This window comes from Panthera onca, chromosome C1 (assembly GCF_046562875.1).
Source record: "Panthera onca isolate mPanOnc1 chromosome C1, mPanOnc1 haplotype 2, whole genome shotgun sequence".
Lineage (NCBI taxonomy): Eukaryota > Metazoa > Chordata > Mammalia > Carnivora > Felidae > Panthera > Panthera onca.
In genome coordinates, this window is record NC_138346.1 from 221,272,335 (window position 1) to 221,300,296 (window position 27,962).

At 63.9% G+C, this 27,962-nt stretch overlaps 2 protein-coding genes across 8 annotated transcripts in view; one reads left to right on the forward strand and one right to left on the reverse strand.

Annotated features, from left to right (window-relative positions):
• The window catches only part of AGRN (agrin), a 34,578-nt gene extending 8,471 nt beyond the window's left edge, over window positions 1–26,107 (reverse strand). For 2 of the 7 annotated variants that reach the window (XM_078452566.2, XM_078452565.2), the window contains exons 1-19: window positions 25,741–26,106; window positions 23,259–23,520; window positions 10,719–10,766; window positions 6,037–6,252; window positions 5,738–5,962; window positions 5,427–5,651; window positions 5,057–5,263; window positions 3,768–3,986; window positions 3,498–3,692; window positions 3,203–3,403; window positions 2,971–3,119; window positions 2,773–2,878; window positions 1,890–2,006; window positions 1,643–1,807; window positions 1,316–1,459; window positions 1,087–1,211; window positions 906–1,011; window positions 472–825; window positions 254–391 (exon numbers count right to left, since the gene is read on the reverse strand). In XM_078452566.2, coding sequence (XP_078308692.2) covers window positions 254–391; window positions 472–825; window positions 906–1,011; window positions 1,087–1,211; window positions 1,316–1,459; window positions 1,643–1,807; window positions 1,890–2,006; window positions 2,773–2,878; window positions 2,971–3,119; window positions 3,203–3,403; window positions 3,498–3,692; window positions 3,768–3,986; window positions 5,057–5,263; window positions 5,427–5,651; window positions 5,738–5,962; window positions 6,037–6,252; window positions 10,719–10,766; window positions 23,259–23,520; window positions 25,741–25,947 — 3,409 coding nt within the window. In that variant the 5' untranslated portion in view covers window positions 25,948–26,106. Of the gene's footprint in view, window positions 1–253; window positions 392–471; window positions 826–905; window positions 1,012–1,086; window positions 1,212–1,315; window positions 1,460–1,642; window positions 1,808–1,889; window positions 2,007–2,772; window positions 2,879–2,970; window positions 3,120–3,202; window positions 3,404–3,497; window positions 3,693–3,767; window positions 3,987–5,056; window positions 5,264–5,426; window positions 5,652–5,737; window positions 5,963–6,036; window positions 6,253–10,718; window positions 10,767–11,403; window positions 11,815–23,258; window positions 23,521–25,740 lie in introns of those variants that run through there. The other 5 variants (XM_078452567.2, XM_078452569.2, XM_078452568.2 and 2 more) reach the window with 5 other exon arrangements.
• LOC144617322 (uncharacterized) lies at window positions 11,636–19,912 on the forward strand. Its single transcript, XM_078452576.2, has 5 exons — window positions 11,636–11,747; window positions 11,813–12,138; window positions 15,886–15,948; window positions 16,396–16,515; window positions 18,985–19,912. The coding sequence occupies exons 1-5, from the start codon at window positions 11,636–11,638 to the stop codon at window positions 19,315–19,317; spliced, it is 954 nt and encodes a 317-aa protein (XP_078308702.1). The 3' UTR covers window positions 19,318–19,912.
• Window positions 26,108–27,962: the final 1,855 nt, after the last annotated feature.

Sequence of the window (27,962 nt, forward strand, 5' to 3'; positions counted from 1 at the left end):
GGCTTGCAATAGGAAAGAAGTTAGCCACAGGGTCCTAGGCACCCACACGTGCGTGAGGGCCGAGGCCACACGTGTGCATGCCTACACCGAATCCCCGAGACCACGCACGTGTGTGTGCCAAGACCAGAAGACTATAAACCCTGAGGGCCCACCTGCTGGACAGGCCTCCTGTCTGCGGTGGGGGGAGACAGCATTCCTGGCTGTGTCCAGGCCACCATTCACGTTCCACCCCAGCCCCCGGCTACCCACTCACCAGGACAGTTGGAACCTTCTGTGTCCAGCGAGGGCGTCTTGCCATCCGAGCAGCAGCCCAAAGGTGAGTTGTAGCAAGAAGCCCTCTCTAGGGGTGGCCCAGGGGTCACAGCGCTGCCACCTTCAGGGGGCTCGAGTCCTGGGAAAGGACAGTCTAAGCCTAGCCCCAGGGGTGGCCCTCCTGGGCGCTGTCCCCCACATCCCTGGGCCCATGCTCACCCCCTGAGCCCGTCCCACTGGCTTCCAGGTCACCACTCAGTTCCTCATCGCCGCTCCCATCAGCACTGCCAGATTCGCCAAAGGCAGATGTGGCGAGATTGGGGGCTGTGGCAGGGGCCGTGGGGGGCATGGTCAGCACGGGCCTCGTGGTTGTCCTGGGGATGCGGGCAGTGGTCCGAGGTCCCGGTGAGGGTCGAGGAGTGGGCCGGCTGTGAGGGGTACTGCCGGGAGTCAGGGGGAGGGCGCTGGGTGGGGGCGGCAGCGCCCTGCTCACGTTGAGCCCCAAGGTGGCCACGGGTGCAGGAGATGTTGGGCGGGCACCAGAAGCAATAGCCTCTGCAAGAAAAAGAGAGTCTGAGTGGAGGGCTGGGTCGGGTGGTCAGCCCAGTGTCGGGCCTTCGCGGTCAGTTCTGGGGCGGTGGGTTGGGCCTCACCCTGGCACGGGCCAAGGCTCTGGATAGAGATGTCCAAGCCCTGGCGGCAGGCGATGGTCCTCAGTTGGCACTCGTTGCCGTAGGTGACTCCGTCCGACCCGCAGACCTGGGGCACAGGGCAAGGATGCTGGCGGAAGGCCCCTCGCCTCTCCTACCGCCCTCCACATGCCCCCCCCCTCACCTTGGAGGCACTGGCCTCTGGACAGGTGGGTGTTGGGCACACGCAGTGTGCGGAGCCAGCTTCCTCCACGCAGGATGCCCCAAACTCGCAGCGCATCTCAGCACAGGTCTCGGGCGCCAAGGAGTCTGGGGCAGACACGGGGGGCCCTGCTGGCTGAGGAGGCCTGGCCCCTATGGCGGCCCCACCCCCAGCAAAGGGAGCCAAGGTCGGTGCCAGGCACGGCCCTCACCTGTCTCACAGCCAGCAGGGCCCAGGGTGTGGCCGTCCGGACACTGCCCGCACTTGGGTCCGGCCACCCCAGGCTTACACGAGCACAGCCCTGCCATCTGCTCACAGTCGTCCCGCACAGCACCCCGGGGGTCACAGCTGCAGGCTGGGGGGCAGGGGGAAGAACCTGAGGTCCACGCCTGGTTTCCCCACTGGCTCCAGAGCCCAGCCCAGCTCCTGCCTGGTGCGGATCAGGCCAGGGTCTGAGCAGGTGAGACGAGGAACACAGTGACAAGGTGGACAGGTGGGAGTGCCCACCTGGGAACTGACCGTCGCCCCTGTCACTCACGAGTGCAGCCGCTCCGGCCGTCGGTGACAATGCCACGGAAGTTCCAGAAGCCGGGCTCACAGCGATCACACTTGAGGCCCCCGACCCCTGGGCGGCAGGAGCACTGGCCTGTGGCTGGGTCACAGGTGCCACTGTAGGAGCCATGTGGGTTGCAGTGGCAGGAGCCTGCAAGGCCAGGGCAGGATAAGGTCACTGCGGCTACATGGCTCCACCCGGCTGGGGGTCGGTGTTGGGGTCAAATACTCACTGGGGCAGCCAGCCAGGCCCACACCGCGGGCAGCAGTGATGTTGTCCTGGCAGCAGCCGTAGGGGGTCTGGGTGCAGTGCGGGGGAACTGCAGGTGGCAGCGGGGCCAGGGTGGGGCCTGCAGGAAGGGGGCAGAGGGCTCAGATGTCACGCATTGCCTGATGCCCACTTTGGGCCTGGCCACTCCGCCTCAACCTCCCCTGATGGCAACTCCCACCAGGACCTGGGTACCTGGGGCTCGGACCACACCACTTATAAAACACGTCCGGACGCATGGGACCAAGAGCATGCAGAACACCCAAGGTCACGTATGTACACACACAACCGGAACCAAACACGCTTAGGGTAGCACGTTTTCACAGACTGGCATACACACACACAAACACACGCACGTGTGCACCTTTGCCAACGTTCCTCCAAAACCGCGCGCATTCAAACACCCCGCAGACATGCATGTGCACACGCGTGCAGAAGTCCACGCGCATACGCCCGCGAGCACTCGTGCACACGTAGAAGTACCTAAACGTGACGTATCCACTGGATCACCGTCAGTCTTCCCCCAAAACAAAGTGTCCAGAGCGTGGGCCTCCCTAACACGCGGCCTCCCTGCACCAAAGCCCAGTCTGGCGCACGGTGGGTGCTCAGTGCACCTGCTGACTGATGGGCACCCTACGGCCACGTGTGCAACTACACAAACACGAATACTCGCCACCGCCGCACATTTAAAACGCTTACGTGTGCGCACGCCCCACACGGCACGCGCGCGGCGCTCACGGGGACGTGCCTACCCACATGCCTCACACGTGTGTGCACCCACGCCAAGGCACATTCACACACAGGGCACAGGCCACACACACCCAGACGGAGCCCGTGTGCCCACTCACCACGGCAGGTTCCCTGAGCCGCGACGTACAGTTCCCGCTGCAGCTCACACCGGGCCTTCTTCAGCTCGCACTCGGTGCCGTAGGTGACCCCGTCGGAGCCACACACCTGGAAGGGCGGGGTCAGCGTGGGTGGCCACAGCCACTTCCCCGCGGCCCGCCCGGAGCCGGGGGAGCTTGGGGGGGGGGGCGGTTGCTCACCGGGCTCCTCGGGGCGCTCTGGCAGCTGAAGTCACAGACGCAGGGCCCGTCTTCCGAGTCCTCGTCCCAGACGCCGCCATGCTGCCGGCACAGCTCCCGCTCACACTCGCCGTCCTCTCCAGAGCCAGAGCCTCCGGAGCCGCACTCGGCTGCGGGGAGGGGGCCGGGTCACCCGTGGGGTCCTGTCTGAGGCGGGTGCACGGCAGCCCCTGCCGGTCATCCCCGAGCCTACCCTGCTCACAGGGCCCTGCCCGGGCCTCCTCGATCCGTGTCTGCTGCCGGCAGGCAGCCTCCCGGAGCTCACAGGCGCTGTGGTAGGTGACACCGTCACTGCCACACACGGGGCCGGGCGGGGGGCGCTCACACCGGGGACACACACACCGTCCAGCCGAGCACACCGCGCCAAAGGCACACACCGTGTCTCCGCAGGTCTCTGTGGAGGGCGAAGCCAGGCGGAGGTCAGGGGACGCCAGCCGAGCGGGGGAGACCCAGGACCACAGCCTGCCGGCCCCCACGGCCCCACTCACGGCAGCGTCCAGCCGAGACCACACGCAGGCTGATCTGATGTGTGCAGGCGTGGACGTGCAGCTCACACTCGCTGGCATACGTGTGCCCATCAGAGCCGCACACAGGCTGGGCCAGGGCCACGCACTCGGAGGGGCACACGCAGCGCCCGGTCTCAGCCTCACACAGAGCTCCGAAGCGGCACTGCCCGCAGCGGTCTAGGGAAGGGGCTCCGTCACCACGGCGACCAGGACCCACGACCCACTAGCAAGACCCACTTGCCCGCCACTGACCACAGGGTCCTCTGCGAGCCACCCGGATCTCCCGTCCAAGGGTGCAGGCCGTGGCTTCCAGCTCACACGTGCTGCCGTACGTGACGCCATCACTGCCACACACAGGATCATAGATGCCCGAACACGCCTGCTGGCACACACACTCGGCTTCCCCGTTCTTCACAGCACACGCTGCCCCAAACGGGCACTGCACCCCAAGGCACGGGGACAGGGGCTGGTCTGGGGAGGACACAGGCACCCAGTGAGCTCCACCTGCTCCCCCGGGCTTATGCACAAAGCCCCCAGCTCCACGCAGCAGACCCTCTCCCAGGGTGGGGACAGCAGAGGGGAGGCGGACCGGGAGAAGGGCCGAAATGCTCAGGACACAGCAGAGAAAGGGACAGACACACGACAGACGCGGACAGGGACACAGACCCAAACAGCCTCGGCCCCCTGCGTGAGTGGAGGGAGGGGCCGCCCCCAAGACGCAGGAACTTCCTGACTGCCCCCCCTGCCGTGGGTTGAGGGAAGGCCAGGCTTATGCAGCCATCCGGGTCACTGACCCCTGGCCACCAACAGCCCTGGGACACCCACACAGGTAGGGGGGCTCTCTCCCCATGGGGGGGGAGGAGTCTGCAGCCCACAGTCACACCCAGGGCCACAAGGGGGAGGAGGTGTCTGTCCACTTGCTCTGAGGACCACAAGGCCAGGCAGCAGCGAGCCACCCCCCCTCCCTGCTGTGCCGGGGGCAGACCTCGGGCTGTGGGCTCCTGGCGGCAGGCGCGGTACCTCATCCTGCCAGGTCAGGCTGGAAGACACAAGAGGCGGAGCCAAGAGGGAAGGAAGGACAGAGGAGAGAAGACAGACGCAGAGAGAGAGAGAGAGAGAGAGAGCGGAAAGACGGACAGACCGACTGACAGGACACGGGCTGGGGGTTGGCAGAGCCACAGCAGTATATGCTGTCTCCACCCTCCACGGCCCGCCCCCACGCAGCCCGAGCCTGACTGAGACTTTGCCCGCACAGGGCCCAGGGGACTGGAGGGCGGAACGGCCCCACGCAGGCACCAGGGAGCCGGGCACCCGGCTCTGCCCACTCCCCGCTGGGTACTCCCGGCACCCTCCGAACAGAAGCCACCGCCCCAGAGCCTATCGACAGACAGCAGCCCGGCCGGACCTCCCCCGTCACCGGCTCTCGCCCAGGACCCCAGCGGGAGTGTGACTCAGGATGTGGATGGTGTGTGATGACAGCCGGCAGGGACCCATGCAGGACCAGCCCGCTTGCAGCGTGGGCCCCACCCACTGGTGCTCACCACACGGGCCCTGGTGCTTGGCAGGGATGGCGCGCTGCTGTTGACACTCAGCCTGCTGGCGCCAGCAGTCACTGTCGTAGGTGTGCCCGTCGTGGGCGCACACAGGTCTGTAGGCCCCGTCGCAGATGACGCGGTCACAGGAGCAGCGGGGGCGACCCCGGCGGATCAGGCACACGGCGTTGAACCTGCACACATCTGGGCACTGGTCTGGGAGGGCAGAGCAAGGAGATCAGACCGGCCGGAGTGCCGCCTTGGGACTCGTACAGGAGGTGGTGAGTGGGCACCAGGGAGGAGCGCAGGAGAGTGTGGGGACCGGCAGGGATGTAGGTCACACAGAGCGGCAAGGCCGGGCCCGCCCGCGGCCACCCACCTTGAGGCTGGCACTGGCCGGAGCGCACTTTCTGGAGGAGGAGGCCACGGGCAGCTCCCGTGCGGCCCATCGTACAGTCGTTGTCGTAGGTGACCCCGTCGTCCCCGCACACGGGTGCCTGCCGAGGAGGGCAGCTCTCTGGCCGCAGCAGCATCTCAGGGCGCCGCGTGCGTGGGTTCACACGGCAGATACGACTTAGGTCACTGCGGGCGCTCTGGCAAGGGTCTAGAGGGCAGGAGGGCGGAGGTCAGGGTGCTGTGCCGTGCACGCGCACGCAGAAGTCATGCTACGCGCACAGGGGCAGGGCTCACCACAAGGGCCGTCGAACTTCTTGAAGATGTTCTCTTGGCGCGCGCACGCATGGCGCAGGAGCTGGCACTCGCTGGGGTAGTCGGCCCCGTCGCTGCCACACACGGGGCCGTCAGGGGGCCCCCGGCAGGTGGCCGGGCACAGGCACGTGGCCGTCTGCCCGTCTGCTGAGCGCACACAGGTGCTGCCGAAGCTGCACGTCACATTGGAGCAGGGGTCCCGGGAGCCTGTGGGGGTGGGGGGGTGGGGTCACAAAGCCGTCCCCTCTGCCCTTGGGGCAGCGCCCAGAGCCCGCACTCACCGCAGGGCCCGCGGCTGAGGAGGCGGATGCGTCGCTGCTGGCTGCACTGCGCCCGCTGGAGCTCACACTCGTTGCTGTACGTGGAGGCGTCGGAGCCACACACAGGCGCCACCACAGCCGGACAGGCACTCTTCTTGCACACACAGGAGGCTCTGCCGGAACCTTCCGCGCTGGGCTCACACACGGCGCCAAAGCCACACAACATTCCTCGGCATGCTGGGCGTAGGACGGGAGAAGGGAAGGTCAGGGCCCAGCCTCTGCCGCCCCCCGGGCCCCGGTGCACACTTCCAACGTCCACGCATCTGCACTCACGATGCACTCGGTGTGTTCGTTCGTTAGCCCCACGGACACGTCCACACACGTCCACGCTGGCACGCGCGGAGACGTACCTATGTGTGTCCATCGCGGCCATGCACACACGCACCCGTGCGCGCTGACAGGACCTGTTCCCTCTCCCTCTCCAGCCCCACCCACCACAGTCCCCCCCCCCCACCCCCCGCCACCAGCCCCAGGGCCTTTCCTCATGGTAGAACCTTCTCTGCCCCCTCCCCCAAACCCCACAGCTGTGCAGGGGGGCATCCCCCAGATCTCACACCAGCACCAGGGAATCGAGTCCACCTGTTCCTGACCCACCGCCGTGGGGACCCTACACACAGAGCCACACACCTACAACCCCCAGGACAACATCACAGGGAACTGGCTCCGGGTTTGCTCAGGAACCCACCCTGCCTCCACATCAGAATCAAAGCCCCTCATCTGACCCGTGACCCGCCCCTCAGAGCCCCGGTCCCGGCCCCTTCCTGGGGGCGGCTGCTCCAGGGTCCCAAAGTGGCCCGACCCCTGCCACCTCTGGCCTGAGTCACCTGGTTTTAAGGCAGGTGTGGGGGAAGCATCCGGGGTCAGGCCACACATTCCACCTTCTGGCTCTGGGTCCCTCCTTGGCCAGGAACCTGGGGCCCCGGCCCCAGGCCTTCCCCTCAGGTTTCCTTTCTCCCCACATCTTTTCCACGTAAGCTCTGCCTCTCGGGCTTTTCTCGGCCCACCCTGCGAACCTTCCACACCTCTCTCGGTCCCTCAGCTATGGCGTTCTCAATAGGGCCTTCTCCAGGGTTCCTGGCCCTCCCACCCTCCCGGCCTCCCCCGCTGAAAGCTGACGGGGTCTCTCTCTGAGGTCCCTCGGGTGCTCACACACCTCCCTCTCCCCCGTCTGTCCTCTGCGGCCTCCATCTCAGTAAATGTCCTCCCCCTCCTCCCCAGTCCTGCTGCCCACCCCCCCCATACTCTCCACCGTGACCTCCTCTGGGAGGCTGAGCACAGGGGCTCTGCAGATCTGTTACCCTCCTCTTTAAACACTTCAGTGCCTAACCCTGTAGTTAAAAACTGTTGTGTGCCCAGCACACACCCTGTGGCTGAAACTCTACTCTCTACAGCAGCCCCAGGAAGTATTGCTCCTGACCCCACCGGTGAGGGACCACAGTCCCTTGGACCGGAGGAATGAAGGCTCTCGGACATTTAAACCCAGAGCCGTCAGAGACAGGTCCTCCTGAGAAGACCCAGGTAGGCTGACTGCTTGGGACCCCCACCAGGACCCCCACCAGGACTGCACGCCCACACGAGTGCAGGCCCGATATAGGCTGCAGCCGTTTAGACCTGATGAATGTTTAATCGCTTGTAATTATCATTAATAAGTTATGGTGCAGAGGGTGGGGTGGCTTCCCCCATCACCTCCCAGCAGGCTCAGGAAGTGGGGCAGGAGGGGGAAGCACCTCCATTCCGGGGGGGGGGGGGCAGGGCCCCAAAGGGAGCTGCAGCCAGCCGTTGCCACGGCAACAGCCCACCCCAGGCTCCTCCGGGCCTGACTGGGCATCCCTACCCCCACCCCACACAGGCCGAGTGGACCGAGGCCTGAGGCAAGGGCGGGGCCAGTAGGGACACCCCAGCTTGGAGTCCCTGCAGCCACCTGTACTCCCCTCCCACTGACACTCCTGTCTTCCTCCTCCCCACCTCACCTGAGCCCCTGCTCCCGCAGAGCCCAGAGCCAGGCTGCCTCCAACTCTGCACTCACCCACCCGCCCGGCGACTGTGGGCAAGTTATCACCTTGCCATGCTTCAGTATCTCCTTCTGTGAGTGGGGACAGTGGGACCTGCCTCCCAGGGTTACCGTGGGGCCAATATCTGCAGCGGCTTGGAGGGCGCCCAGCACGTAGCTCTATGCGGACCGTAACAAGAACTGTCGTTACATCAGCACCCCGCTCTGTCCCGCCTCAAACCAAACTCAAATCCTGTCTACCCGCAAGCCCTCTTTACTCTCTGTCTCCCTCCAACTCCATCTACTCTCCCCTAGCACCTTCCTCTCATCTTCCTTGCCCGAGGCCCCCGGGACCCCCCGGGCAGAATCCACAGGCACTTGCTGATATCCCGTGGCCCCGTTTTGTTTGGCTTCAACTGGACCTACCGACCGAGGTCTCTTCCAGAGTACTGGACCCCGTGGCAAAGACTTGGTCGTCACCTCATTACACCTCTGGTTCCTGGGCTGCCTGCCGTGTGCCTGTGCCCTTGGTTTGAGACCTCTCTCCGTCTGATCACCCTCGGTCCAGCCAGACCGCTCCAAGGCTCCCACCCCTTGGACAAAGACATCTACGCCTGGATGACCAGCACGTTCCTTGCCCACCAAGACCTGCACCCTCCCTCCACAGCCCAGGGTTCTGCTTTGTCCCCCCAAGATAGCTACTAGTGGGCGATGGCGGTGTTGACAATGGCAGCTAACCTGTGACAAGCAAGGCTGGGGCACTGGGTCAGGCGGAGGGAGGATGATGGACTGCAAGGTGAGGGGGCTGGGGGCAGAGACCAGAGCCGTCTCGGGGACGGGGTCCTTGGAACTAGCTGTCGGACTGACGGTGGCTGAGGGCAGAGGAGAGGCCAGGGTGCCTCTGGGGGCCATCAAGCTCAGGCTCCCGCACTGACTCCCAAGTCACACAGGCGGGTCCAGCCCCAGCGCTCCCACCTGCCACCACTTTGTGGAGCCCACGCCGCTGTCAGAGTGGCGGTTCGCCCGGGGCCATCTCCTGGCTGCAAAGTGGGGGTAGATCTCGCGGCTCCCAGCACAGTTACAGCCTTTGGTGATGTGACGTGGGCAGAGCAGAAGCCTGAGTTCACGGCGCTCACCCTGTCCAGGCTGAAATGGTTTCCCTCCCCAGACCCGTGCTCAGGCCGTCAGGCTAGGCGAGGGCTGCTCCCGTGCGTAGCCCTGATACAGCTCCACAGCTGCCCGTCCCCATGTCTGCTCTCCACGCCCCCCCCCCCCCCGGGTCTAGGGAATCACAGAGGCTCAAGACAAGTTTCTTGATTGGACGTAAAACACGCACAAGCACACACACGTGCACACGTGTTTGCTGGCAAGCTCATCACAACAGCCGTGCCCTGCGTGTGGCAGGCACCACTCGAGCCACGCCCATATTAGCCCTTAATCACCCCATAAACTGCCCCTCATAAATGCAGGCAGGGCACCCATATACCCACGAGCCACGTGTCCTGCCGCATTCGCCCCAGGCTAGACTCCTACAGGAGCCTTTCCTCGGCCACTCAGCTTCCCTGCGCAGTCTTGCTCCCTGCACGCCCAAGGGCTCCCTCACGCGTGCCATGCTGGAGGCGGCAGTGGCTTTTTATAACCACCGGTTGGAGTGAGTATATTCAACTCCTCCCCTGGTCTCGGGTGGGGGATGGACTGGATACCCCAAGCCCTGCCCATGGCCACAAGTACACAGTGTGTGTGCCTCGGAGGGATGATGACGGCCGTGGCACGTAGCCGTCCCCAAGGGTGCAGTAGGACCAGAGTGTGGGTGTGGGGGCCCACGTGTGCAGCTGCAGGGAAGACCGGGGTGTGCGTAAAGCAGAGACGCAGCTCTTACGCTTTAGGAGAGGAGACTGGGGACACCGGCAGAGGGGAAGGTGCCTCCCGACCCAAGCCCCGCCTTTAAATCCAGACAGCTCCAGGACCCTCTCCCACAGCCCATCCCATATAAGGATACCCTCCTACGTGTGACTTCTGTGGACGGGGCCAGGCACCTGCCCAGCAGCAAACCTGGTAGCTCTCCATGTCCCCACCCAAGGAGAGGACCCCAAGCCGCCCTTTCTGGTGGCATCAACAGCTTCCTCCCCTCCCCTTCCCATATCAGCTAAATCACAGTGGCCTACAGACTAGCAGGCCTCTCAGGGAGGCCAGCCCATAAAGTGGGTCAGGAAGGCCAAGCCCAGGCTGTTCAGTCTCAGGGACAGGCCCTCCAATCCCTCCTCAGTCACCGGTCCTTCACACCCACCCCCTGCTCTGCACATGTCGTCTGACCCATCTTACAACCTGCAGGCCCCAGGACTTATTCCCAATTTTTCGGCCAAGAAGTGCAAGGCCCACAGAAGTTGGAGACATGCTTGTGTGCGATGGCCCTTGGCCAGGACAGGGCCAGGCCCGAGGACTCCAGACCCGACACGCCCTCTGCCCGTCCACCACTGTGATGTCCCAGGAAGGACCCAGGCTCCCTCATCCAGCCTCATCTGTTCCAGATACACCTGATATGTCTGGTGTGCACACCCTAAGAATGGCTCCTGATCCCCAAGAGTGCCACTGTCCCTCCAGACACAGTCTCCCAAGTGCAGCCGGTCCCGTCGGAGGCCCCCCACTCACTCACCGTCCGGAGGCACTGGAGGTGCTGGTGTGAAATGGGTCCCAGGTTTGTCTGGAAAAAAACAAATGTCTGAGTTAGGCCTCACTGAGTAGGCTTTGCCATAGCTGTCCCTTTGCCCAGTCTGGAGGGGCCACCCCTGCACACCCACACCTGCCCTCTATGCCCGTGCCCACCCCCACCCCTGGCCCCATTCTGAGCCCTGAGGGTTGGCCAAAGCCTGTGGGCAGACAAAGGCAGAGGCCCTTGCTTTTCTCTGCCTCTTCAGCTGTGTGGCTGGACACCTGACAGGGGGCTCCAACAGCAGGGGTGTGGGCAGCCTCTTATTCCCATAGGGGCCCAGCCCCAGACCCTGCCAAAGCCCCCACTTGCAGTGTATTCAGCCACTCCCTTCCTCCCCCGCTCCCAGAACGAGTTGTCTCTGCAGCTCAGGGTGAGGGTCAGCTCCCCATGAACGCAAGGACAAGCTTTGACAGGCCCAGGGGTCCAGAGAATGACTCATCCTGATCCTGATCCCCAAAAGATGCAGATGGCCCATCGGAGCCACCTCTCAGCTGGTCGCCTCTATTTGACCCTGCCTCTCCCCCGGTCTTTGGTGGCTGAGGCAGGGGAACTCAGCCAGCAGAAGGAGGGTCACACGAGCCTGCCCCGGGGGGGAGGGGTGGGGGTGGCCATGCCCGCAGCCACGTACAGTTGTTGAGGAAAAGCAGCACGGCGAAGCCCAGCGTAGAGGTGGCCAGCAGGATCAGGCAGACGTTGCAGGGGATCATGAAATACCGCACCAGCAGGGAGACCCCGCGCTGCTGCCGCGGGTCCCTCTCCAGAGGTAGTGGAGGCATGGCCCTGGGCTCCTCTGCCCCCACTCTCAGGGTGAGCGGGTCGCTCAAGGGGCGCCCTTGGGCCTCTTCGGGGCAACTCCTCCCATGCTGGGTCCCCTGGGGCAGCGGACAGCAGCTCTGTTCTCAAAGTTCAACGCCGGTCACAGCCCAGAGAGCCAGGACCCCTCCGCAGCCTTTGAGGCTCATAATGGGAGATGTGCAAAATTCTCCCGGAGTAGCACCCCAAATGTGGGCTCAGAGGGAGGCGGAGGAGAAACTGAGGGCCCGCCAGCGGCCACCCCCTGTATCCACAGCCCGGTAGTCGTAGGTGCCCGCAGCTCTCCGGCGTGCTCAATCTTCCCGGAGCCCCCGGGAGCCCCCGGTCCCGCCCGCCGGGCGACCCCGGAAGGGCCGGCCCGAGGGGCACTGGCGGCGAGCGGGCCCTCGCCCGGGGACCCCGTGGGGAGGCGCGGGCGGCCGGGCGCGGAGGGTCTCGGGTCCCCAGCAGAGGCGGGAGCGGCGCAGGCAGCGAGCGGGAGGCAGAGAATAAAGAGCGGGTGCGCGGAGGGCCGCGCCTCGGCTCCGTCGCCCTCGCCGGGGCTGGGGCGGTGAGTGAGGGGCGAGGGGCGCCGCGGAGGGAGGGCGGGGAGCAGAGACAAAGGAAGCCGCCTCCGGGGACCCCGGTGTCCGTGGGGAGTCGTGGCTCACGGCGCAGAGGACCGCGCGGAAGAGGACGGGAGGGCGGGCGGGGGCAGCAGCAGGGGCAGGCGGGGGCGCTGGGGTGTGGGGTGGGGTGGGGGGGGGGGTGAGGTGGGAGCCGGGGCCGGGGCCGGGAAGGAACAGGGGTGGGGGGAGAGGAGGCAGGTGCCGGGGCGGGGCCGGGGTTGGGGGGTGGGGGCCCGGCTCGGAACCGGGTGGGCGGAACCAGAAGGTGTGGGGCGGGGTCAGGGGCGGGGCGGGTCCCCTTCCGCGCCCACCCGGCTGCGCTGGGCCGTACCGCGTGCGTAAGCGGCCGGGGGCGCGGCGGAGGGCCGGAGGATCGTTCTGAGCGCACGCCGCGGGGCTCAGGCCCGCACGCAGGCCCCCACTCTACGCTACGGGCGCGTGTGCCTGTGCTGGCCCCGCCCTGGCGCGCGCATGTGGGGGAAGGGTCCCCAGGTACACGCTCAGGTGGGGAGCGGGCTGCGCCCAACGCGGAGGGTGGAGGGGGCAAGATGGGTCCACCCTCCCGGGAATTGGTGGCAACTCCTCAGACCACCCGCGTGCCCCCCACCTCCCTTCCGGCCGTGGAGAGGAACATGCAAATGAGTTTCTTGTAAAGAAGTGTTATGCAAATAATCGCGGGACTCCGGCGCCGTCCCGCCAGCCTGGAGCGCCCCCCAGAGGCCACCAGGGAACGTCGGGGCCGTGACGTCACAGCCGGGCCGGGGGGTGCCTGGTCCTTCCCGGAGTCAGGCCTGTCCACATCCGCCCCCAGAGGACGCCCCTTTCCTAGCCCCTGCCCGGTTGGGGAGGGAGGGGGGCAGGGGTCGCGTACCTTCCCCACCATCCACACCAGTCACCCTCCGCAGCCAGGATCCCACTGGTGGCGATCTCTATGACCAACACCTTCACTGCCCTGCACTCCCGTCCCTTCACGTCCCACAGTCCTCTGGGAGGAACCCCTAAGCGCCCACTGCCACACCCACCACGGCTGGCCGCTTCCAGCCTGGACCTGGTCGCAGGCACTTGAGTCTCTGCAGTGACCTCTGTCCCTCTCTTAGAGTCTGCCAGCCCTTTCTGAGGAGAGAGGGGGAGGAAGCTTGGCCTCCAAGGCACAGTGGGTCCCTCTTCAACTTGGGATCAGGCCTCCCCCCCAGCCCCATCCTAGGACTCCTTCTGGTCCCTATCCCAGCTGAAAAGATGTTAATTGCACCAATGCTCCCCCCACCCACCCCCATGCTCAATCATACCCATCTACACATAGTCCCACACTCCACAGACTCACGTACCCGTCCACTCACTCAGACCTACACCCACACTGCACTTAGGACTCCGCAGGGTTATTTGTAAGTGAAGTCAGCAGGTCCCCCTTCCGGCCAAACCGCTATTGCCACAGCCACCAGTGCCGCCCTGGTCACTCTTAGGTCTCCTCTCTGTCCTCTCTCAGGTCTGTGGGGCTCCTCCGCCCTGGAACAAGCCCTTCCTGGTGCCAACTCTCCACTCATCCAGAGTAACGCCACCCCAGGGCACCAACAGGTGTCTTAGTGCCTCAACTCCCACCAAGCCTCCACCTGGACTCTCCCTAAAGTCCCTCCACCCGACGATGTATTTCTCTGGGACATAAACATGTTCTTAACCACCACCACCCCCCCCGCCCCGTCCCCTCTGATCAGGTAGGCTCCTCCACACTCCACCCAACCTTCTGCCCGCCCCCCCCCCCCCACTTCCTCAGCAACAGCAGCCACCTGCCAGCCAGCACCCAGTTCTATGAGGTCCATCTCCTTTGAGTCCTTTCCATCCGGTGGCCAGGCACACCAGTCCCACATCCCACAGGGTTATTAGCCCATCCTGTCAGGGTCCCCCATCACCAACAGCGGAGGTCTTCAAACCTCTTAGAGCCCTGGAGCCTGAGATTCTGAGGAAACTTTGCAGGAAAAGCCAATCAACAAAGTGGTTTCCTCACCTCGCAGTGCACTGGACCCAGAGCAACAATCCGTCGAACCACCTAGAGACCCCCGCCCCTGGTCAGCCCACCTTCATTCACCTCGGGGGTGCCTCCCACCCTCTACCTCACCTCACGGGACCTTGGCAATGCTTACCACACTGATAGTGCTGGCAGCTCCCCGGGACGTCACCCTGGACTGGGAGCACCCAGGGCAGGGTCTGACTTTTTATCTTCTCAGGGCAGGGCTTGGGTCAGAGCCCAAAGACTTGGTGTAGTGAGCCCAGGCAGTTCACACATTTTCTCATTTACTTGTCACTGCAGCTCCCCCAGGAGCTTGGCTCAAAGAGGACCCACGGACAGTGCTGGGGTCAAACCCCAAGCAATGTTCACGTGCCCACACATGGACCCTGTCTGCTGCTGCCACAGTTTCATGGGTGGGCTTTGCAGGAGGAGGGGCATAAAGGAACCAGGGTGTGGGAGGGGTAAGCCCAGGGATCAGTATAAACCTGGGGTGGGTGGGGGCTGGCAAGGGATTGTCTCCATGGGCAAATGGGCTGGCTTTCAGATGCTCATTTGAAGGGGAGAGACTGGTCCACCCGGCCAGCATGGTGGGGGGCGGGGGGGGGGGGGGAGCTTAGGGCCTGGCTTGGGGGAAGGGAAACCAGCAGGCAGCCTGTCCTTCCTGGCCCCAGTCAGAGTCTGAGCCCCCCACAGGGGCTCCATGCCTTCAGAGAGACAAAGGGCCATTGAGGCCCCAGACCCAGTAGGGGGAGGGGAGTGCAGGCTACCAGAGCTATTTTGGGATCTTCAGACTCAAAATCATTCAGCCCTGACCAGCCCACTCAGGCACATGCCCTAGGAAGGGACAGAGGATATTCTGAGCCAGAGATTGGCCCCTCTGGTCTCTGGGCTCACACACGGCAACATGTGACCGCACAGATGTGCACATACACATTCGGTGTTCCAGGTGTCACCCAGGCAGAGACCCAAGTACACGCACTCCCTCAAGTCTGCACTGGGCGTTGTACAAGTGTACAACTCACCGGCATGAACACACACTGGTTGTCTCACACACACGCACATGCCCACACACACACACACACCTCTAATGCTGAGGCCTCCGCCCCCACCCCTGCCAGTGCCACCTCCAGTCTGTCTGTCCCCCCCAGTCCCCGGGGATCTTGAGGCGCGCACCACACTGGTGCGCAGCCGCCTGTGGAGCGCAGCAAGAGAACACAGGCTACCTAGCTGGCCCAGAGTCACAGGTGTCTGGCTGCCCTGGTGGGGGAGGGGAAGAGGACCAGACAGAGCGGCCCCACCCCCAGGCCCCAGCTTCCTGGTGTCTGCTCTCAGGCTGCAGCCATTCCCTCTCCCGGGGCCTCAGCAGACAATGGGCACTTCACAGCGGGATGTCGCTGCTGGCCCAGGGCCAGCCACTGGGAAGGAGGCCTCGTCAGGCCCAAGCCTGAGTCTCACCTCAGGTGCAGCCCAGAGGTACCCATGTTTGACTCTGCGGGCCGTGTGCCCACCCACCCAGCTACCAGGCAAGGCCCACACTTCCACTGGGTGGTCTACGCTGCAGGGTGGTGGCATTAAATGACAGTTTTGAGGAGGGGGTCAGCACGGCTGGATGCTTGGACGCCAGCTGCCTGACCAGCATTCTCTGTGCCCAACCCTCACTCCTTACACATAGCTATTGGTGCCCCAGGCCCTGTACGCACTAGCCTGTCTGAGCTCCTCCACTGGGAAGGCTGAGGATATCCCGAGTCAGGTAGGTTCTCTGCCCTCAGGGAGGGTACAGTGTAGCGGGGGGGGGGGGGGGGGGGGGGGGTGACCTAGATTGGAGGGACTGGGGGATGACATCTACAGAGACCTGGGTGATGCAGAGAGGGATTTGCATAGACCAGGAGGAAGAGCTTCCAGAGGCAACTACAAAGGCCCAGGGCCCAGGCCCACAAAAGACCAAGTGATGCCAGTGTGGTGAAGCCTGAAGGTAACAGGCATTAGGAGTAGGAGATAAGGAGCCAGAGGGGCAGATCCTCAGGCCTGGGGAGGACAGGGAGAGGGCGCCCAGTTCAAGGCCTGCACACCTGCCGGGATACCAGCTGTAGCCACCAGGGGGCGCCATCTGAACAGAGGTGGAGGAGAGTAGGTGCCTGGAGAAAAGAAGGTAGGGATGGAGTGGGGCTGATCCACACCCTCTGTCCCTCTTCTCCAGGACGGCTCCAAGTCCCCCTCTTTTTGGTCAGGCCCTGCCCGTCTCCAAGAGGAAAGGAGAGCTGGGGGATCCAGGGAGCCACCCAAGTGTGGACAGTGCGTGGTGAGTCAGGAGAGTCAGGTGAGTCAGGGAGTGTTCCTGCTGAGGGCCCGGCTGTGTTGAACTGGGCACCATGGGGGGTGCACAGACTGGCACCAAGGTCTGAGTGGCGGTGCTTTATGAAGGTGATGATTGGGTTGGCGTCAGGATGCAGAGGAGTGGCAGGCAGACACCGGTGGGGCGGGGAGAGGCAGAGAGAGGTTCAGAGAACAAAGGGGCAGAGAGACGGAGCCCCAGAGAGGAGAGAGCTGCAGACAGGAATGGGGTCTGCAGGCGTGCTGTCATCGTCTGGGAAGGCGCAGGCTCAGAGGGCGAGGGCCAGCTTGCTCTCTCAGCCCGCCGGTTGTAGCAATGGGTTCCGGTTTTCCAGCCCTTTCTCCTGTACCACGCCTATGGCGGCTTGCTCCCACCCCTCACTGAAGCTATGCCCTGCACCCACTGAACCTGCTGCTGTCCTCTCTGCCCAGAACACCCCTGCCCCTCTGCCTTCACCTCCCAACACCGAGCTCACCCCCATCTCCATGGGAAGCCCATTCAGGACCCCAGCAGGGCCTGTGCAGGTGGAAGCAGCTTCTTCCAGGCCCCCCCCCCCCCCCCACACACACACACCTTCTAGTGAGGATCTGGTGCTGGGCTGTGAATGGATGTGTGCATGAGGAAGGAACCACTAGATGGATTAATGAACGGGCATAGCTTCACTGCCTCCCCCTCCAGGAAGAGAGAGACGTACCCTCTTCTCTGGTGGGTGGGCACAGGCAACAATCTGGCCCAGATGTTTGTGCTTTTACTTCTCCCAGATGTGCACTGGAGCCTCTCGTATCTGTGGACGGAGGGGCAAGTGCCCCCAGCAGCCGTGTCAGGCTGTCTGCTTCTCCCAGGGCAGGTGGTCGGGTGACTGAGAAGGGGGGAAGACTCAGGCCCACCTTAGGCCAGATGCAGACTTGCCCCTCCTGACTTGCCCAGCTTGACTCCTTAACTACCCTGCCACCCCCAGAGCCCTGTGTCAGACTCAGGGTCCCACAAGCACATGCTGGGATAGTGAACCTGAGTGGCCCCCAGGGACCACAGCCCTTTCATCTCATCGTTGAGAAACCACCGTGGTCACTCCCAGAGGAGAGCCTGCAGGACGAGGTGCCCAGTCTTTGCCAGGCACAGGGTGGGCAGCAGGCAGGAAATGGGACAGCCATAGCAAACAGAGGCCGGGTCCTGTTCTAAGGCCCCTGAGACACAAGCAAAGGTTGCCTGCAACCAGCCAGTTGGCAGACCACCTGCAGGGCTCCCACCCCAGGCCAAGCCCAGGGAAACAAGGGTGGCAGAAACCACAAGCCACCAGCTGGGGCTCTGACCAGAAGTCTCATGTGCCCAGATCAGTAGGTCTGTGATTGCAGGCACACGTGCATACAAACACACGCATACACACGTGTGCAGGCCACACAGCTGGAAACAGCTGGCTGCATGTGAGGACAGAAATTTCCCCCTCTCCAGAGCCTCGGCTCCGTGGGGGGGGGGGGGGGGGGGAGTGTTGACCAGGAGGGGCCTTCTTCCCCTTCCCAGATCCAGCTGTAAGCAGCCCCTGGCAGGGGAGCTTCCTCAGAGGAAGTTCTCAGGGTCTGCTCTGGGTAGAGGGGCCCCTCTAGGGGAGCTTCTCTCCCCACGGGAGGCTCCACCAGAGGCCTAGGTCACCCCCTCTCTAGATCCTAACCACAGCCTCAGGCTCGAACCTGAACCCTCTTAAGCCCCAGTGTAGAACCATGGGGGGCACGTTACCCTCCTTCACTGAGCTGTCGCTATCATTAGGGTAACTGTCACTGGGGTGCTGTCTTGTTTCTCTGAGCCCCCTTTTTCTTATCAGTCAGCGCTTCCAGTGAGAACTTCCTGGGACTTGAGGTATACGGCACTATGTGGGCAACTGTGGTGAGAGCGCCTGCAGCCTCCAGCCCAGCCCCAGCCAGGCCTCAGTGACCTGAGTGGGAGCTTTGATTCCCCAATTCCAGTGGCAAGGGGAGTGCCAGGGCCAGGAGGGCAGAACAGGAAAGGGAGTCCATTCTCTACCCTGTGCCCAGGCCTCTGGGCAAGAGTAGAACTTGTGGGGATGGGGGGCATGCAGGGTGGTGCAACTGGTCTGGGTCCCGCAGGCAGAGGCAAGGGACTGGGGGAGGGGGGTGCGGAGAAGGAGGCCTGTTTCTACAGCTGTTTTCCACCCTCCTGTGGTGATAGGGGGCAGGCTCTGATTCTCATGGGGTTGGGGGTGGGGGATTAACCCTTCAGGAAGGAAGCAACACAGCCAGGATGGATGGAGGAGGCCGTGCTGGACCGTTGGTGCTGAGGTCTGGGCCCCTGTCCCATTAACTTCCCTGGGGCAGACCCATGCTCCCCTCTGCTACCCTGGCACTCGGCCTGCGAGGACTGGTAGGGTGTGGGCGGGCAGCCGCCAGACCTAGGCCAGCTAGTGCTGACCAGGTGATCTCCCATTTCCCCATCTGTGCACAGGAGTCCCAGCACCCACAGAGATGCTGCAAGGGCATAACCAGCCCTACAGGAGTGTGTCCGGCCCGGCACAGCTCGGGAGGCCCAGTGAAGACAGACGGAGAGGACACGACAGTTCCAAAACAACCTTTTTTTTCCATTTCCAGTCTGCAGGGGCTGGGGCTCTTCTCTGGGTGGGGAGCCAGGGGGTGGGTGGGTCTGGAAAAAGCCAAGAGCTGTTTTCACTGGCTTAGCCCTGCCGAAGTCGAGACATCCCAGGGAAGTAACAGGAGAGCCTGCCGTCCATTTCAGCTAGCAAAGCCCACTCCTGGGACTACCCCAGCGAAGGTACACTAAAATCAAAGCCAAAGCCAGCAGGTGCCCCGGAAGCAATGGCCTTCCTGCCAAGGACTCCCTAGGTGGGAACAGGACTGCACGGTGGGGGGGTCATCCCCCACCTGGGCAGACTCCCTCCCCCCAGCTGTGGACGGGAAGAAGAGAGAATAAGGGCAGGCAACCTCCAGTCTGGGCCTGCCTCCTCTCAGCCCTCTTGGCTGACCTGCCTGGGGGAGGGGCTCAGGAGGACACTGGGTGGGGTCTGCAGGCGGTGGGGTGAGAACCCAGTCTAGAAGAGAGCAGGAGAGGAACAGGGAGAAGCTACCTCCCACTTCAGCAGGGAGGAATGTGGGGGGAGTAGGGTATGAATGGGGGGGGGGGCGGAATGCAAAAGCTAACTGCCCAGAACCCTCCCCTGAACACCTACCTGCCCCCACACTGTACAGAGCTGGTCTCCGTCTGGGGGTGTCTCCACCCACACCCAGCTCCAAGGCCTGTAGTGCCTGAAAGAAGTCAGAGGGCCCAGGACCCATTGCCTCTCCAACTGGACCGATAGCACTGCCCTCCTGAAGGCCCTAGACAGCTGGCCTGGCAGGGAGGAAGGGACGGTGCTCACTAGAATCAGGCCTGCCAGGTTGGGCTGGGGATTGCTGCCGCCAGGACCCCCTTCAGGGCTGGGCAGGGCTGGGCTGGGCCAATGCCAGACTCACTCTGACCCTGTCCCTGTGCCAGGGCCCCAGAAGGGCAGACAACACTTCCTTTCTCTGCTCTTGGCTCCTAGTGGGGAGGCAAGGGCCCCAGGACTTCAGACAGGCCTATGTCCCTCCCCGGGGCTACAGGAGAAGCCCCAGGACCAGTCTTCTTGAGGCAAGGGTGGGGAGAGTAGTGGGTGTGTGTGGGTAGTGTCCAGGCCCAGGCAAGGTGGCCGAGCACTGGGGGAAATGCCTGCTCAGCTGCCAGCCTGGGCAGGCTCGCGGTGCGTGGGCAGCTGGCACTGGAAGAGGCCAGGCTACTTCCCTGACAGAGCAGGGGGCAGGGGTCTCCCTCTGGCAGAGGCTGCCCCGGAGCAGCAGGCCTCCCTCACCCAAAGGTGGCGCACAGGGAGGGACACATACCTGTCTCAGTTATGCCAGGAATGTGGTTCCCCAGGCGGAGGACAGGGGGAGGAGGAGCCTTCCTGGGGGCCGGAGGCTGGGGAAGGGGGCCTGACCTGGCAGAGTCAGAAAGACCCTGTAGGCCCTGGGGGAGAAACTGAGAAAGGCAAGTCCTAGAGATGGTGTGTGCCGCGGCGGCAGGTTCCCCTTCAGGACGCTGCCAGGAGCAGTGCTCAGGCAGTGACGACGAGGGAGCGAGCCCAGGGTGTACCCCAGGAGGTGGGCCTGGACGGACACTGCCCCCCACCTTGGCTGCTCTGGGCCGTTAGGAATGGGGGGAGGGCGGCACTGGGGAGGGAAGTGTGCCAGGGATAGGGGTTTCCTGCACGCGGTGGGACCTGGTGGATTCACGGTGACTTCCGCAGATTGGGGGCTGCCCAGGCTTCACCCTGGGGCTGGGACAACAATGCGGCCCCTGGGAACAGAATGGGGTCAGAGTCAGATAGGGAGGGGTCAGCTTAGCTCCAGCCCTGTCCATCCATCTCCCTCACCAGCGTGAGGCGCTTGATTCCCAGAGAACCTAGGGTGGAGTCCTGGGGTGGGGTCCAAGGTCCTTACCTAACACAGAATAGGAGGCGGGCCAATCTCCCACCCTCACCCAGCTTGGAAAGGTGGGCACGGGATTGATACTTGCCCAAGCCTGGCCCTAGCCCCTCGGGATCTTGTGCCTCAGGCCTCCGGAGCCTCAAGGGGGAGGCACCCCTTCACCCTGGGCCATTGGGATGCAGCAACCCTGTCCTAGCACCTGGCCCTCCCAGCCCGCCCCGCCCGCCTCCCCCCACCATGGCACCCTGGTTTGCTTTCAAAGTAGAGATCTATGTCGCCCAGCTCACAACTTCCCAGGCACCTTACAGTGGAACCCAAGCTCCTCCATCTACACCACCCCCCTCCCCAGAAGGTTCTTCCCTCCACCTGGCTCCACCTGCAAGGCTCCAAGCTAAGTCACAGCAAATGCCTTTCTCTGGGTCTCGTCTTCCCAAGACCACCCTCCCTAGCAGGCCCGCCCACCCCAGGAAGAGTCCAGTGGCTCAGCCCCTCCTGGGTGCACACCAGTTGCTGCACACTGGCCTACGGGGCCAGCACTACCCCTTCTCCAGCTGGAGCTCAGGTCCTGGCCTGGTAACTGAGTGCTGGCTGCCCAGGGCACACAGTAGGTCAAGTCTCACCCAGTCCTGGTTGGGGGGCTCTCCCTGGGTACCCTCCTCTCCAGCTGTCTCTGTGCCCAGCCTGGCATATACAGAGCCAGGGGCTGCCATGGGTAGAACAGGCTTTGGCAAGGTGCCAAACCTTGTTCTGCCCAGGGTGGCCCTCCCACCACATGCCCTCTGACCCCACAGAAGGCCACAGTTACTGAGTCACAGACCCTCAGGCTGGACCCGCCCAGCTGTAGAGTTGATAATTCACTCTCTCTATCTTATAGGGACAGGGGACTTTCTGTACCCTGACCCCTCTTCTCCAGCCTCTCCTTAGCCCCCCCACCACCACCCATCCCCCAAACTGGGTATCACCATCTCACAGCCTGCCCCATCTCCATGCCACCTTCCCATCTTTCCCCCCAGAACACAAACACCCAGAGCAGGGCAAGGTTGTAAGGTGTGAGGGGGCCAGGCTGGGTCCCCCTCATCTGAGTCAGTGCTGGGAAGAGACCGGGAATACACAGCCCTGCCGGCTTCTGTGTGTAATGCTGTGGCCCAGGACCCTGGAGCAGGCTCAGGAACAGATGATCATAGCAGGGGCAAAATGCCACAGGGCTCCCCATTTCAGGTCCTGCCCCTACCCCTGCACAGTCCCTCTCAGACCACCATCCAGGATCCCGCAAAAACCAAGCCAGCATCACAGCAGTAAGTTAGATAGAAAGTGGGACTTCCCTGCTGGCCAAAAGAACAAATCAGAGGACAGGGTTGCCTTCCCGAGAAAGGAAGTCACAGACCCTTCCCACTGCCCTGAGGAGGAAATGTTCTTTCCACCACCACCCCCGCCACCCCCCTCCGATGCATCCCTTCCCAGGCAGCCTTGAGAGGACAGACAGGATGTGGGGGCGAGGGGCAGTTCCTACATTCTCCCTGCCACATTCCCCAGCAAAGGATCTCAGCCCCCAACTGCGACTCTCTTGGGGCAAGGGGGTGGGGGGGGCGGCAGGGAAGCCCTTGGTCATGTGATTCCAGCTCACCTCCCAGAGGCTGGGCTGGGGGAGGGGAGCTCTTGGGCCATTCAGAATAGGCATGTGCTGTGTGGACAGCAGACGTGGAAACGTTCTTCGACTCAATTAGAGCATTTCACACCCACTCAAACCCCCAGAAGTCCCCACCCCACACAAACTCCCCCTTCTAGAAATGACAGGCCTCTTGGAACACATAAGGGGGCACTCTGAGGGGTTTGCTCAACATCTGGGACCCGTCCAGACAGATGTTTGGGCTTCTCCAGGAACATAAACAGCTGGTGTTCATTCACCTGGTCCCCTCCTCCCACTCAGAAAAGGACCAGGAGGGAGAGGGTAAGCAGAAGAGGAGGAAGCCTGTCCCCTTTCCAAGACTGGGGCTTGCTTGGCCCTAAGACAAAAGACGGTGGCACTGTGGGACCGGGGGTGGTTAGTGGGGATCCCTGCTAATGTCAGAGATCGGAGCTGTGGCCTTGCGATGGCCAGACTCAGCTGGGAGATGAGGGAGGAAGGAAGGAGAGCAGACTACCCCAAGACACATGCGCTCTAGCCTACAGCAAACTCTCCTCTGCTCCCCAGGGCATGATATGGAGCTCCTCCAAGCCTGCCCACCTCAGTCACCCTCTGCCCCTGGTCAAGTCCCCACATACCTTCTACACAGTGCTCCACTTCCTCCAGATTCCGCAGAGTGATACGCATGAGGCTAGAATTGAGCATCAGCTCGTTCTTGTGGGCTGGCCACAGGTACGGGGGAGCAGGGTTCACAAAGAAGATCCTGGTGTCCCCGGTGGACACCTGGTTGTCACAGATGAGGGGATCTCCAAAGCCGCCAATCACCACCTTGTTGCCACCATCAAGCAGGCTCTCTTGGGTCACCATGTGTTTGCCCTTCAAGTACCGCCAGACCCGAACCTGGGGTGGACATGGGGGGGGGGGGGCAGGTATCAGTGATCCTCTTTCCACTGGGGAGAGGAGGCCACAGAGTCCAGGAACAAGTACAGACTGGGCGCCTGGGCTTTTTCTTCTCTTCCCACCTCAGTTGCTCAGGCCAAACGTCCAGAGTAGACTCAAAGCCTGGGCAGAGATGTGCGTAGATCTTTGGGTCAGCCCGCAGGAGGGGGCTGCAGGGAAGCACACGCACTTGATGGGTGCCACAGCCTGTGCGTGTCACACAGAAGGACGTGTGCCCTCACCCAGGAGGCAGCACTCCCACCCACTAGGTCTAACTGACGTCAGCCACCCCGATTCCTATAATGTCCATCTCAGCTCAGGCTGGAAATGGGAAGGGGATCCACCTGGCCTGGGTGCCTGCTTTCCACGTCCTTACTTTCTCCACCTGCCCACCACTACTTTGGGCCCACCCCTGGGGACAGCCAGGAGCGGCGAACACGGACAATGGGGTGTAAGGGCCATGGGCCCCGAGCTCAGGGCTCTGGGCCAGCTTGGCTCCTTGCAGCCCTGTGGGTGGGCTAAGACACCTTCTCCCCCCCCACACACCCCAGGAGGTGGAAGGCCCCTCCTCCTGCCAGGCTCCTACAGTGAATGCAGTCAAGGCAGCCTCCGAACCACGAAATCAAGTTTGGGCAGCACAGGGCAGCCCCACCCTACACACTCTCACTCCTGGGGCCCTGAGGGTACCCGCTCTGACAAACCAAGCCCTGAGACACCCACAGCCCGGGGAGCGAGGGGGCTGGGTGGGTACAGGAGGGTCTCAGCAGCTGCAGCCTACACTGGGATGTTCTCCAAGGAACAGATCCGTGGGGACAAATGCACAGGGGACACGAGTCCACCACACATTCCCTGAGAAGAAGCCCCTTTTCTCAGGAGCTCTGGGGATCTGAGACTTCTGGAACGGGTGATGAAAGACAATGGTGGCCTGCCCACCTGCCAGGTCCCTGCTGGGAGCCTCAGGCAGGCAGCATCTCAGGGACTCCCTCCACCTTCCAGTGGCCCGGTTGTCCAACCTTGTCCCTCCCAACCCCAGACACACAGTAGGCTCCAGGAGGATGATAACCAGCAGGGAGAGGACCGGGCCGCTCTCCTCGCCTCCCCCCACCCCAGCCACACCCAGGAGCAGCGGGGAGGAAGTCGGGAAAATCCTGCAGGGACTTGGCAAAGTGCCCTGGCGTGGTGGAGGGGAGGGGGCTGGGCGGGGGATCCCAGCTGTAGCCAACACAGGCCAATCTGAAAGAAGCTGTCCCCCCCCACGCCCATCTCCATGGAGAAGGAATGATCCGATTTCTGGTCAGGGAGGTGGTTTTAGGGGCCAGAGCGGGGATGGGCCCTGGATCCCCTAAGTCCTCCCTAGGAACGTGTTATGGGAAAAACCCACCATACCTAACCCAGGAGACTCCCAGATCCAGCTGAGGGAGAGGCCGAGCAGCACCCCTCCCCTGTGGCCAGGGGGATCCAGTTCTCCCAGGAGCAGGATGGGGCACCTGTCCCTGCACCCCTCCACAGCTGAGGCTCAGCAACGGTTCCACCCACTTTTCTGCTCCTGTCCCCACACCTAGTCACTGCAGCACCCGCCGCCAGGATGCCTGGGGGTGGGAGATTCTATGTGCACTCCACTCTCTCCGGAACCCCCCCCCCCCCGCCGCCCTCTGGCCCTGGTAAAGGCCTCTGGGAGGGAGTAGTGACAGCACTGACCATAGGCCAAATTCCCACTTTCACCCCAAACAGCAGGCATCACCTCTCCTTGTCCCCGTTCCTTTCCTATGGCTGATGGGGAGGGGGTGCGATAGCCATACAGTTTCCCTGGGGGACGGCGCACTTGCTTCCAGTAAGGTGGTGGGTTTGGAGGTGGGGGTGGGGGCAGACACGATTGGGTCTCCCGGGCCTTGGCACCACGAGGTGGGCCCGCAGCGGTGCCGCAGGAACTTTCCCTCCGGCACTCGCGAGTTTTCCGGGACCCCGCTCCCCACCCGGGGGCCCGGCGGTCGCCAAGGGAGCGGGAGCGAGAGCTGCGGAGCGTCTGGTGCCCGTTCCCACGGCCTGGGATGGGGGTCCCAGTGGGGTGGGGTGGCCGGCCTCCGGGCTAGGGGCGCAGGCTGGCAGAGGAAGAGGCCCCCAGCCCCGGCTTCCAGGAGGGGCTCTCTGGGGCGAGGGCGAGGGGTCCCGGCGGGGGCGCACCTTGCACGAGTACGTGTGCTGCACCGGGTCCACGTTGAGAATCTCCTCCACGGTGCCGGTGAGCACCACGTTCGCCTCCTCCTCCCGCCGCTCCAGCGCGCGCTCCGGGCACGTCCCGTCTGCGCGGGGCAGGGCGCGCGCGGCCACGACCAGGAGCAGCAGCAGTGGCTGCAGCAGGGCTGGGCCGGGCGGCCGCAGGCTGGCCATGGCGCGGGCCGACGACGGCGGAAGGCGGCCGAGCGAGCGCGCGGGCCTGGCCGCGCCGGGAGCGGGACTGGACAGGACGGGACGCAGCTCCCGGGAGGCGGCGGGGGCGAGGGCGGCGCGGGGGCGGGACCCGGGGCAGCCCCGCCCCCTCCCCGCCCCTTCTCCCCCCTCCCGCCCCCCCCCCCCCCCAGCCCAGCTCCCCAGCCCGCGCGGGTCCCCTACCCTCCCGGCGCCCAGCGTCCCGCGCCGGCCGCGAACAAAGCGTCGGGACAGCGACGCCGGGCGGAGGCCGGGCTGGTGGGAGGGTGGGGGTCGGACTGGGTCGGGCCAAGGTGGGTGGTGCGACTTGCCAGGGCGGAGGGCGGAGGGCGGACGGGACGGGGGGGAGGGGGGGTGGTGGGCGGGCCCGGGAGGTGCTCGCTCTTCTGCGGCGCACCCCCGTGGACGCCCCTCCCCCTCCTGCGCGGGCGTCTCTCCCCCACCCCCACCCCCGCCCAGGAAATGCGGCTGCAATCGGGTTAATGCATAATCTGGAGGCGACGTGACGGGACTTCCAAGGGGCTCCGGGCTGCGCCGGGGCCAGAGCTGCGGGAGCTCCTTGGCCGCGGGAAGGGGCTGCCAGGTCCTGGGGCCCCGCCGCCCCTCGGACCCTGCAGGGCTGCGCCCCTCCCCTGGCGGGAACAGCTCGATGGCACACCACAGCCCCTCTCGGGAGCTGGGGACAGAAACTCGCCCGGGTCCGGGACCCCCAGCAGGTTCGGGCGAGGAGGCGGCCCCAGCAGGCCGCGCCCCCGGCCGGCTAGGACCAATGTGGACCGGTGGCTGTGGTGATTGGTCAGAACGGAGCGCAGACCCGCCCACCGCCCGGTCCCGGGGCGGCCCCGGCCTGGCTGCAGAGCGGAGGGCTCCCTCTGTCGTCCAGCCGCGACTGTGTCGGCTCAGCAGGGGACGGCCGGCCACGCCCCCTCCTCAGCCGCGCGGTGGGCCCTTCTCCACCCAGCCTGTCTAGGTACATGGGATCAACTGAGATCCAGAGAGTACAGTTTGGAGCCTAGCTTAGCTGAAGATCGAGGGGGAGGGGGAGGAGACCCCTTCTGTCCGTCCAGGGCTGAATCTGTGGCACACCCCCTCACCCCAAGCCATCCACAGATCTCTAAGCCAGAAGCAATGCAGGAAGTAGCCCCTCTGGGAGAAGGTACCTTACCTCCCCGACCCTGGTGGGAGGGGTTCAGGGAAGGAGGATGGCCCCAAGGATGTATGCTCACACCTGCTAATTTGTAGTATGACAAAGAAGTGAGGGTGGGGACCCAGGAAATGAACCTGGAACCAAGAGGGCACCCCTCCCACATACATACACACAGCTGCCTGTCTACACATATTGGTCACAGATGAGCAAGACCTAGAAGTCTCTCAGCCCAGATACAGACCGCCCCCTCCCCTCCCGGCCCCCCCCCCCCCCACAGACCAGAAAGGGGCTTCTGGGTCTCCAGCCAAATTACTCTGAACAGACTGAAGGCTGAGGTCTGAGTCCCCAGAGTCGTGGACTTTAGCCCAGAGAAGCGTATGGGTATGTTCTGTGTCTCTCCCCCCACCCCCCATCTTGCCTGTGTCCAAAGCTGACTCAGTCTGGCTCCCATGGAATTCCTGGGAAATTGGTATAGAGAGAAACAGTCTACGTGGAAGCAGGTGTAGTTTGTGTCAAATTAGGTGCGTGCCCTCCATCTGAGACAAGCTCTTCCACATTGGACTGAAGGAATCGCCCATTCCAGGGGGCCCCTCACCTGCTGGCCATGGTCTCTCCATTAAGGTATATTTGTTGGAGAATAGTCTCCATTCAGCAGCTTGCCAGATGGTAATGTGTGTGTTCAAGGCCCTGCCCACACCCCTCCCTGGACCAGTGCAGGCCGGACAGGGCAGGCTGATGGGTTCTGGAGGGCCATGAGTGCCAGTGGAGGAGCCTGCCTCACAACCCAGCCAGGCAGGCCCTAGGGCCTCACCCTCCGAGCACTTCCAGG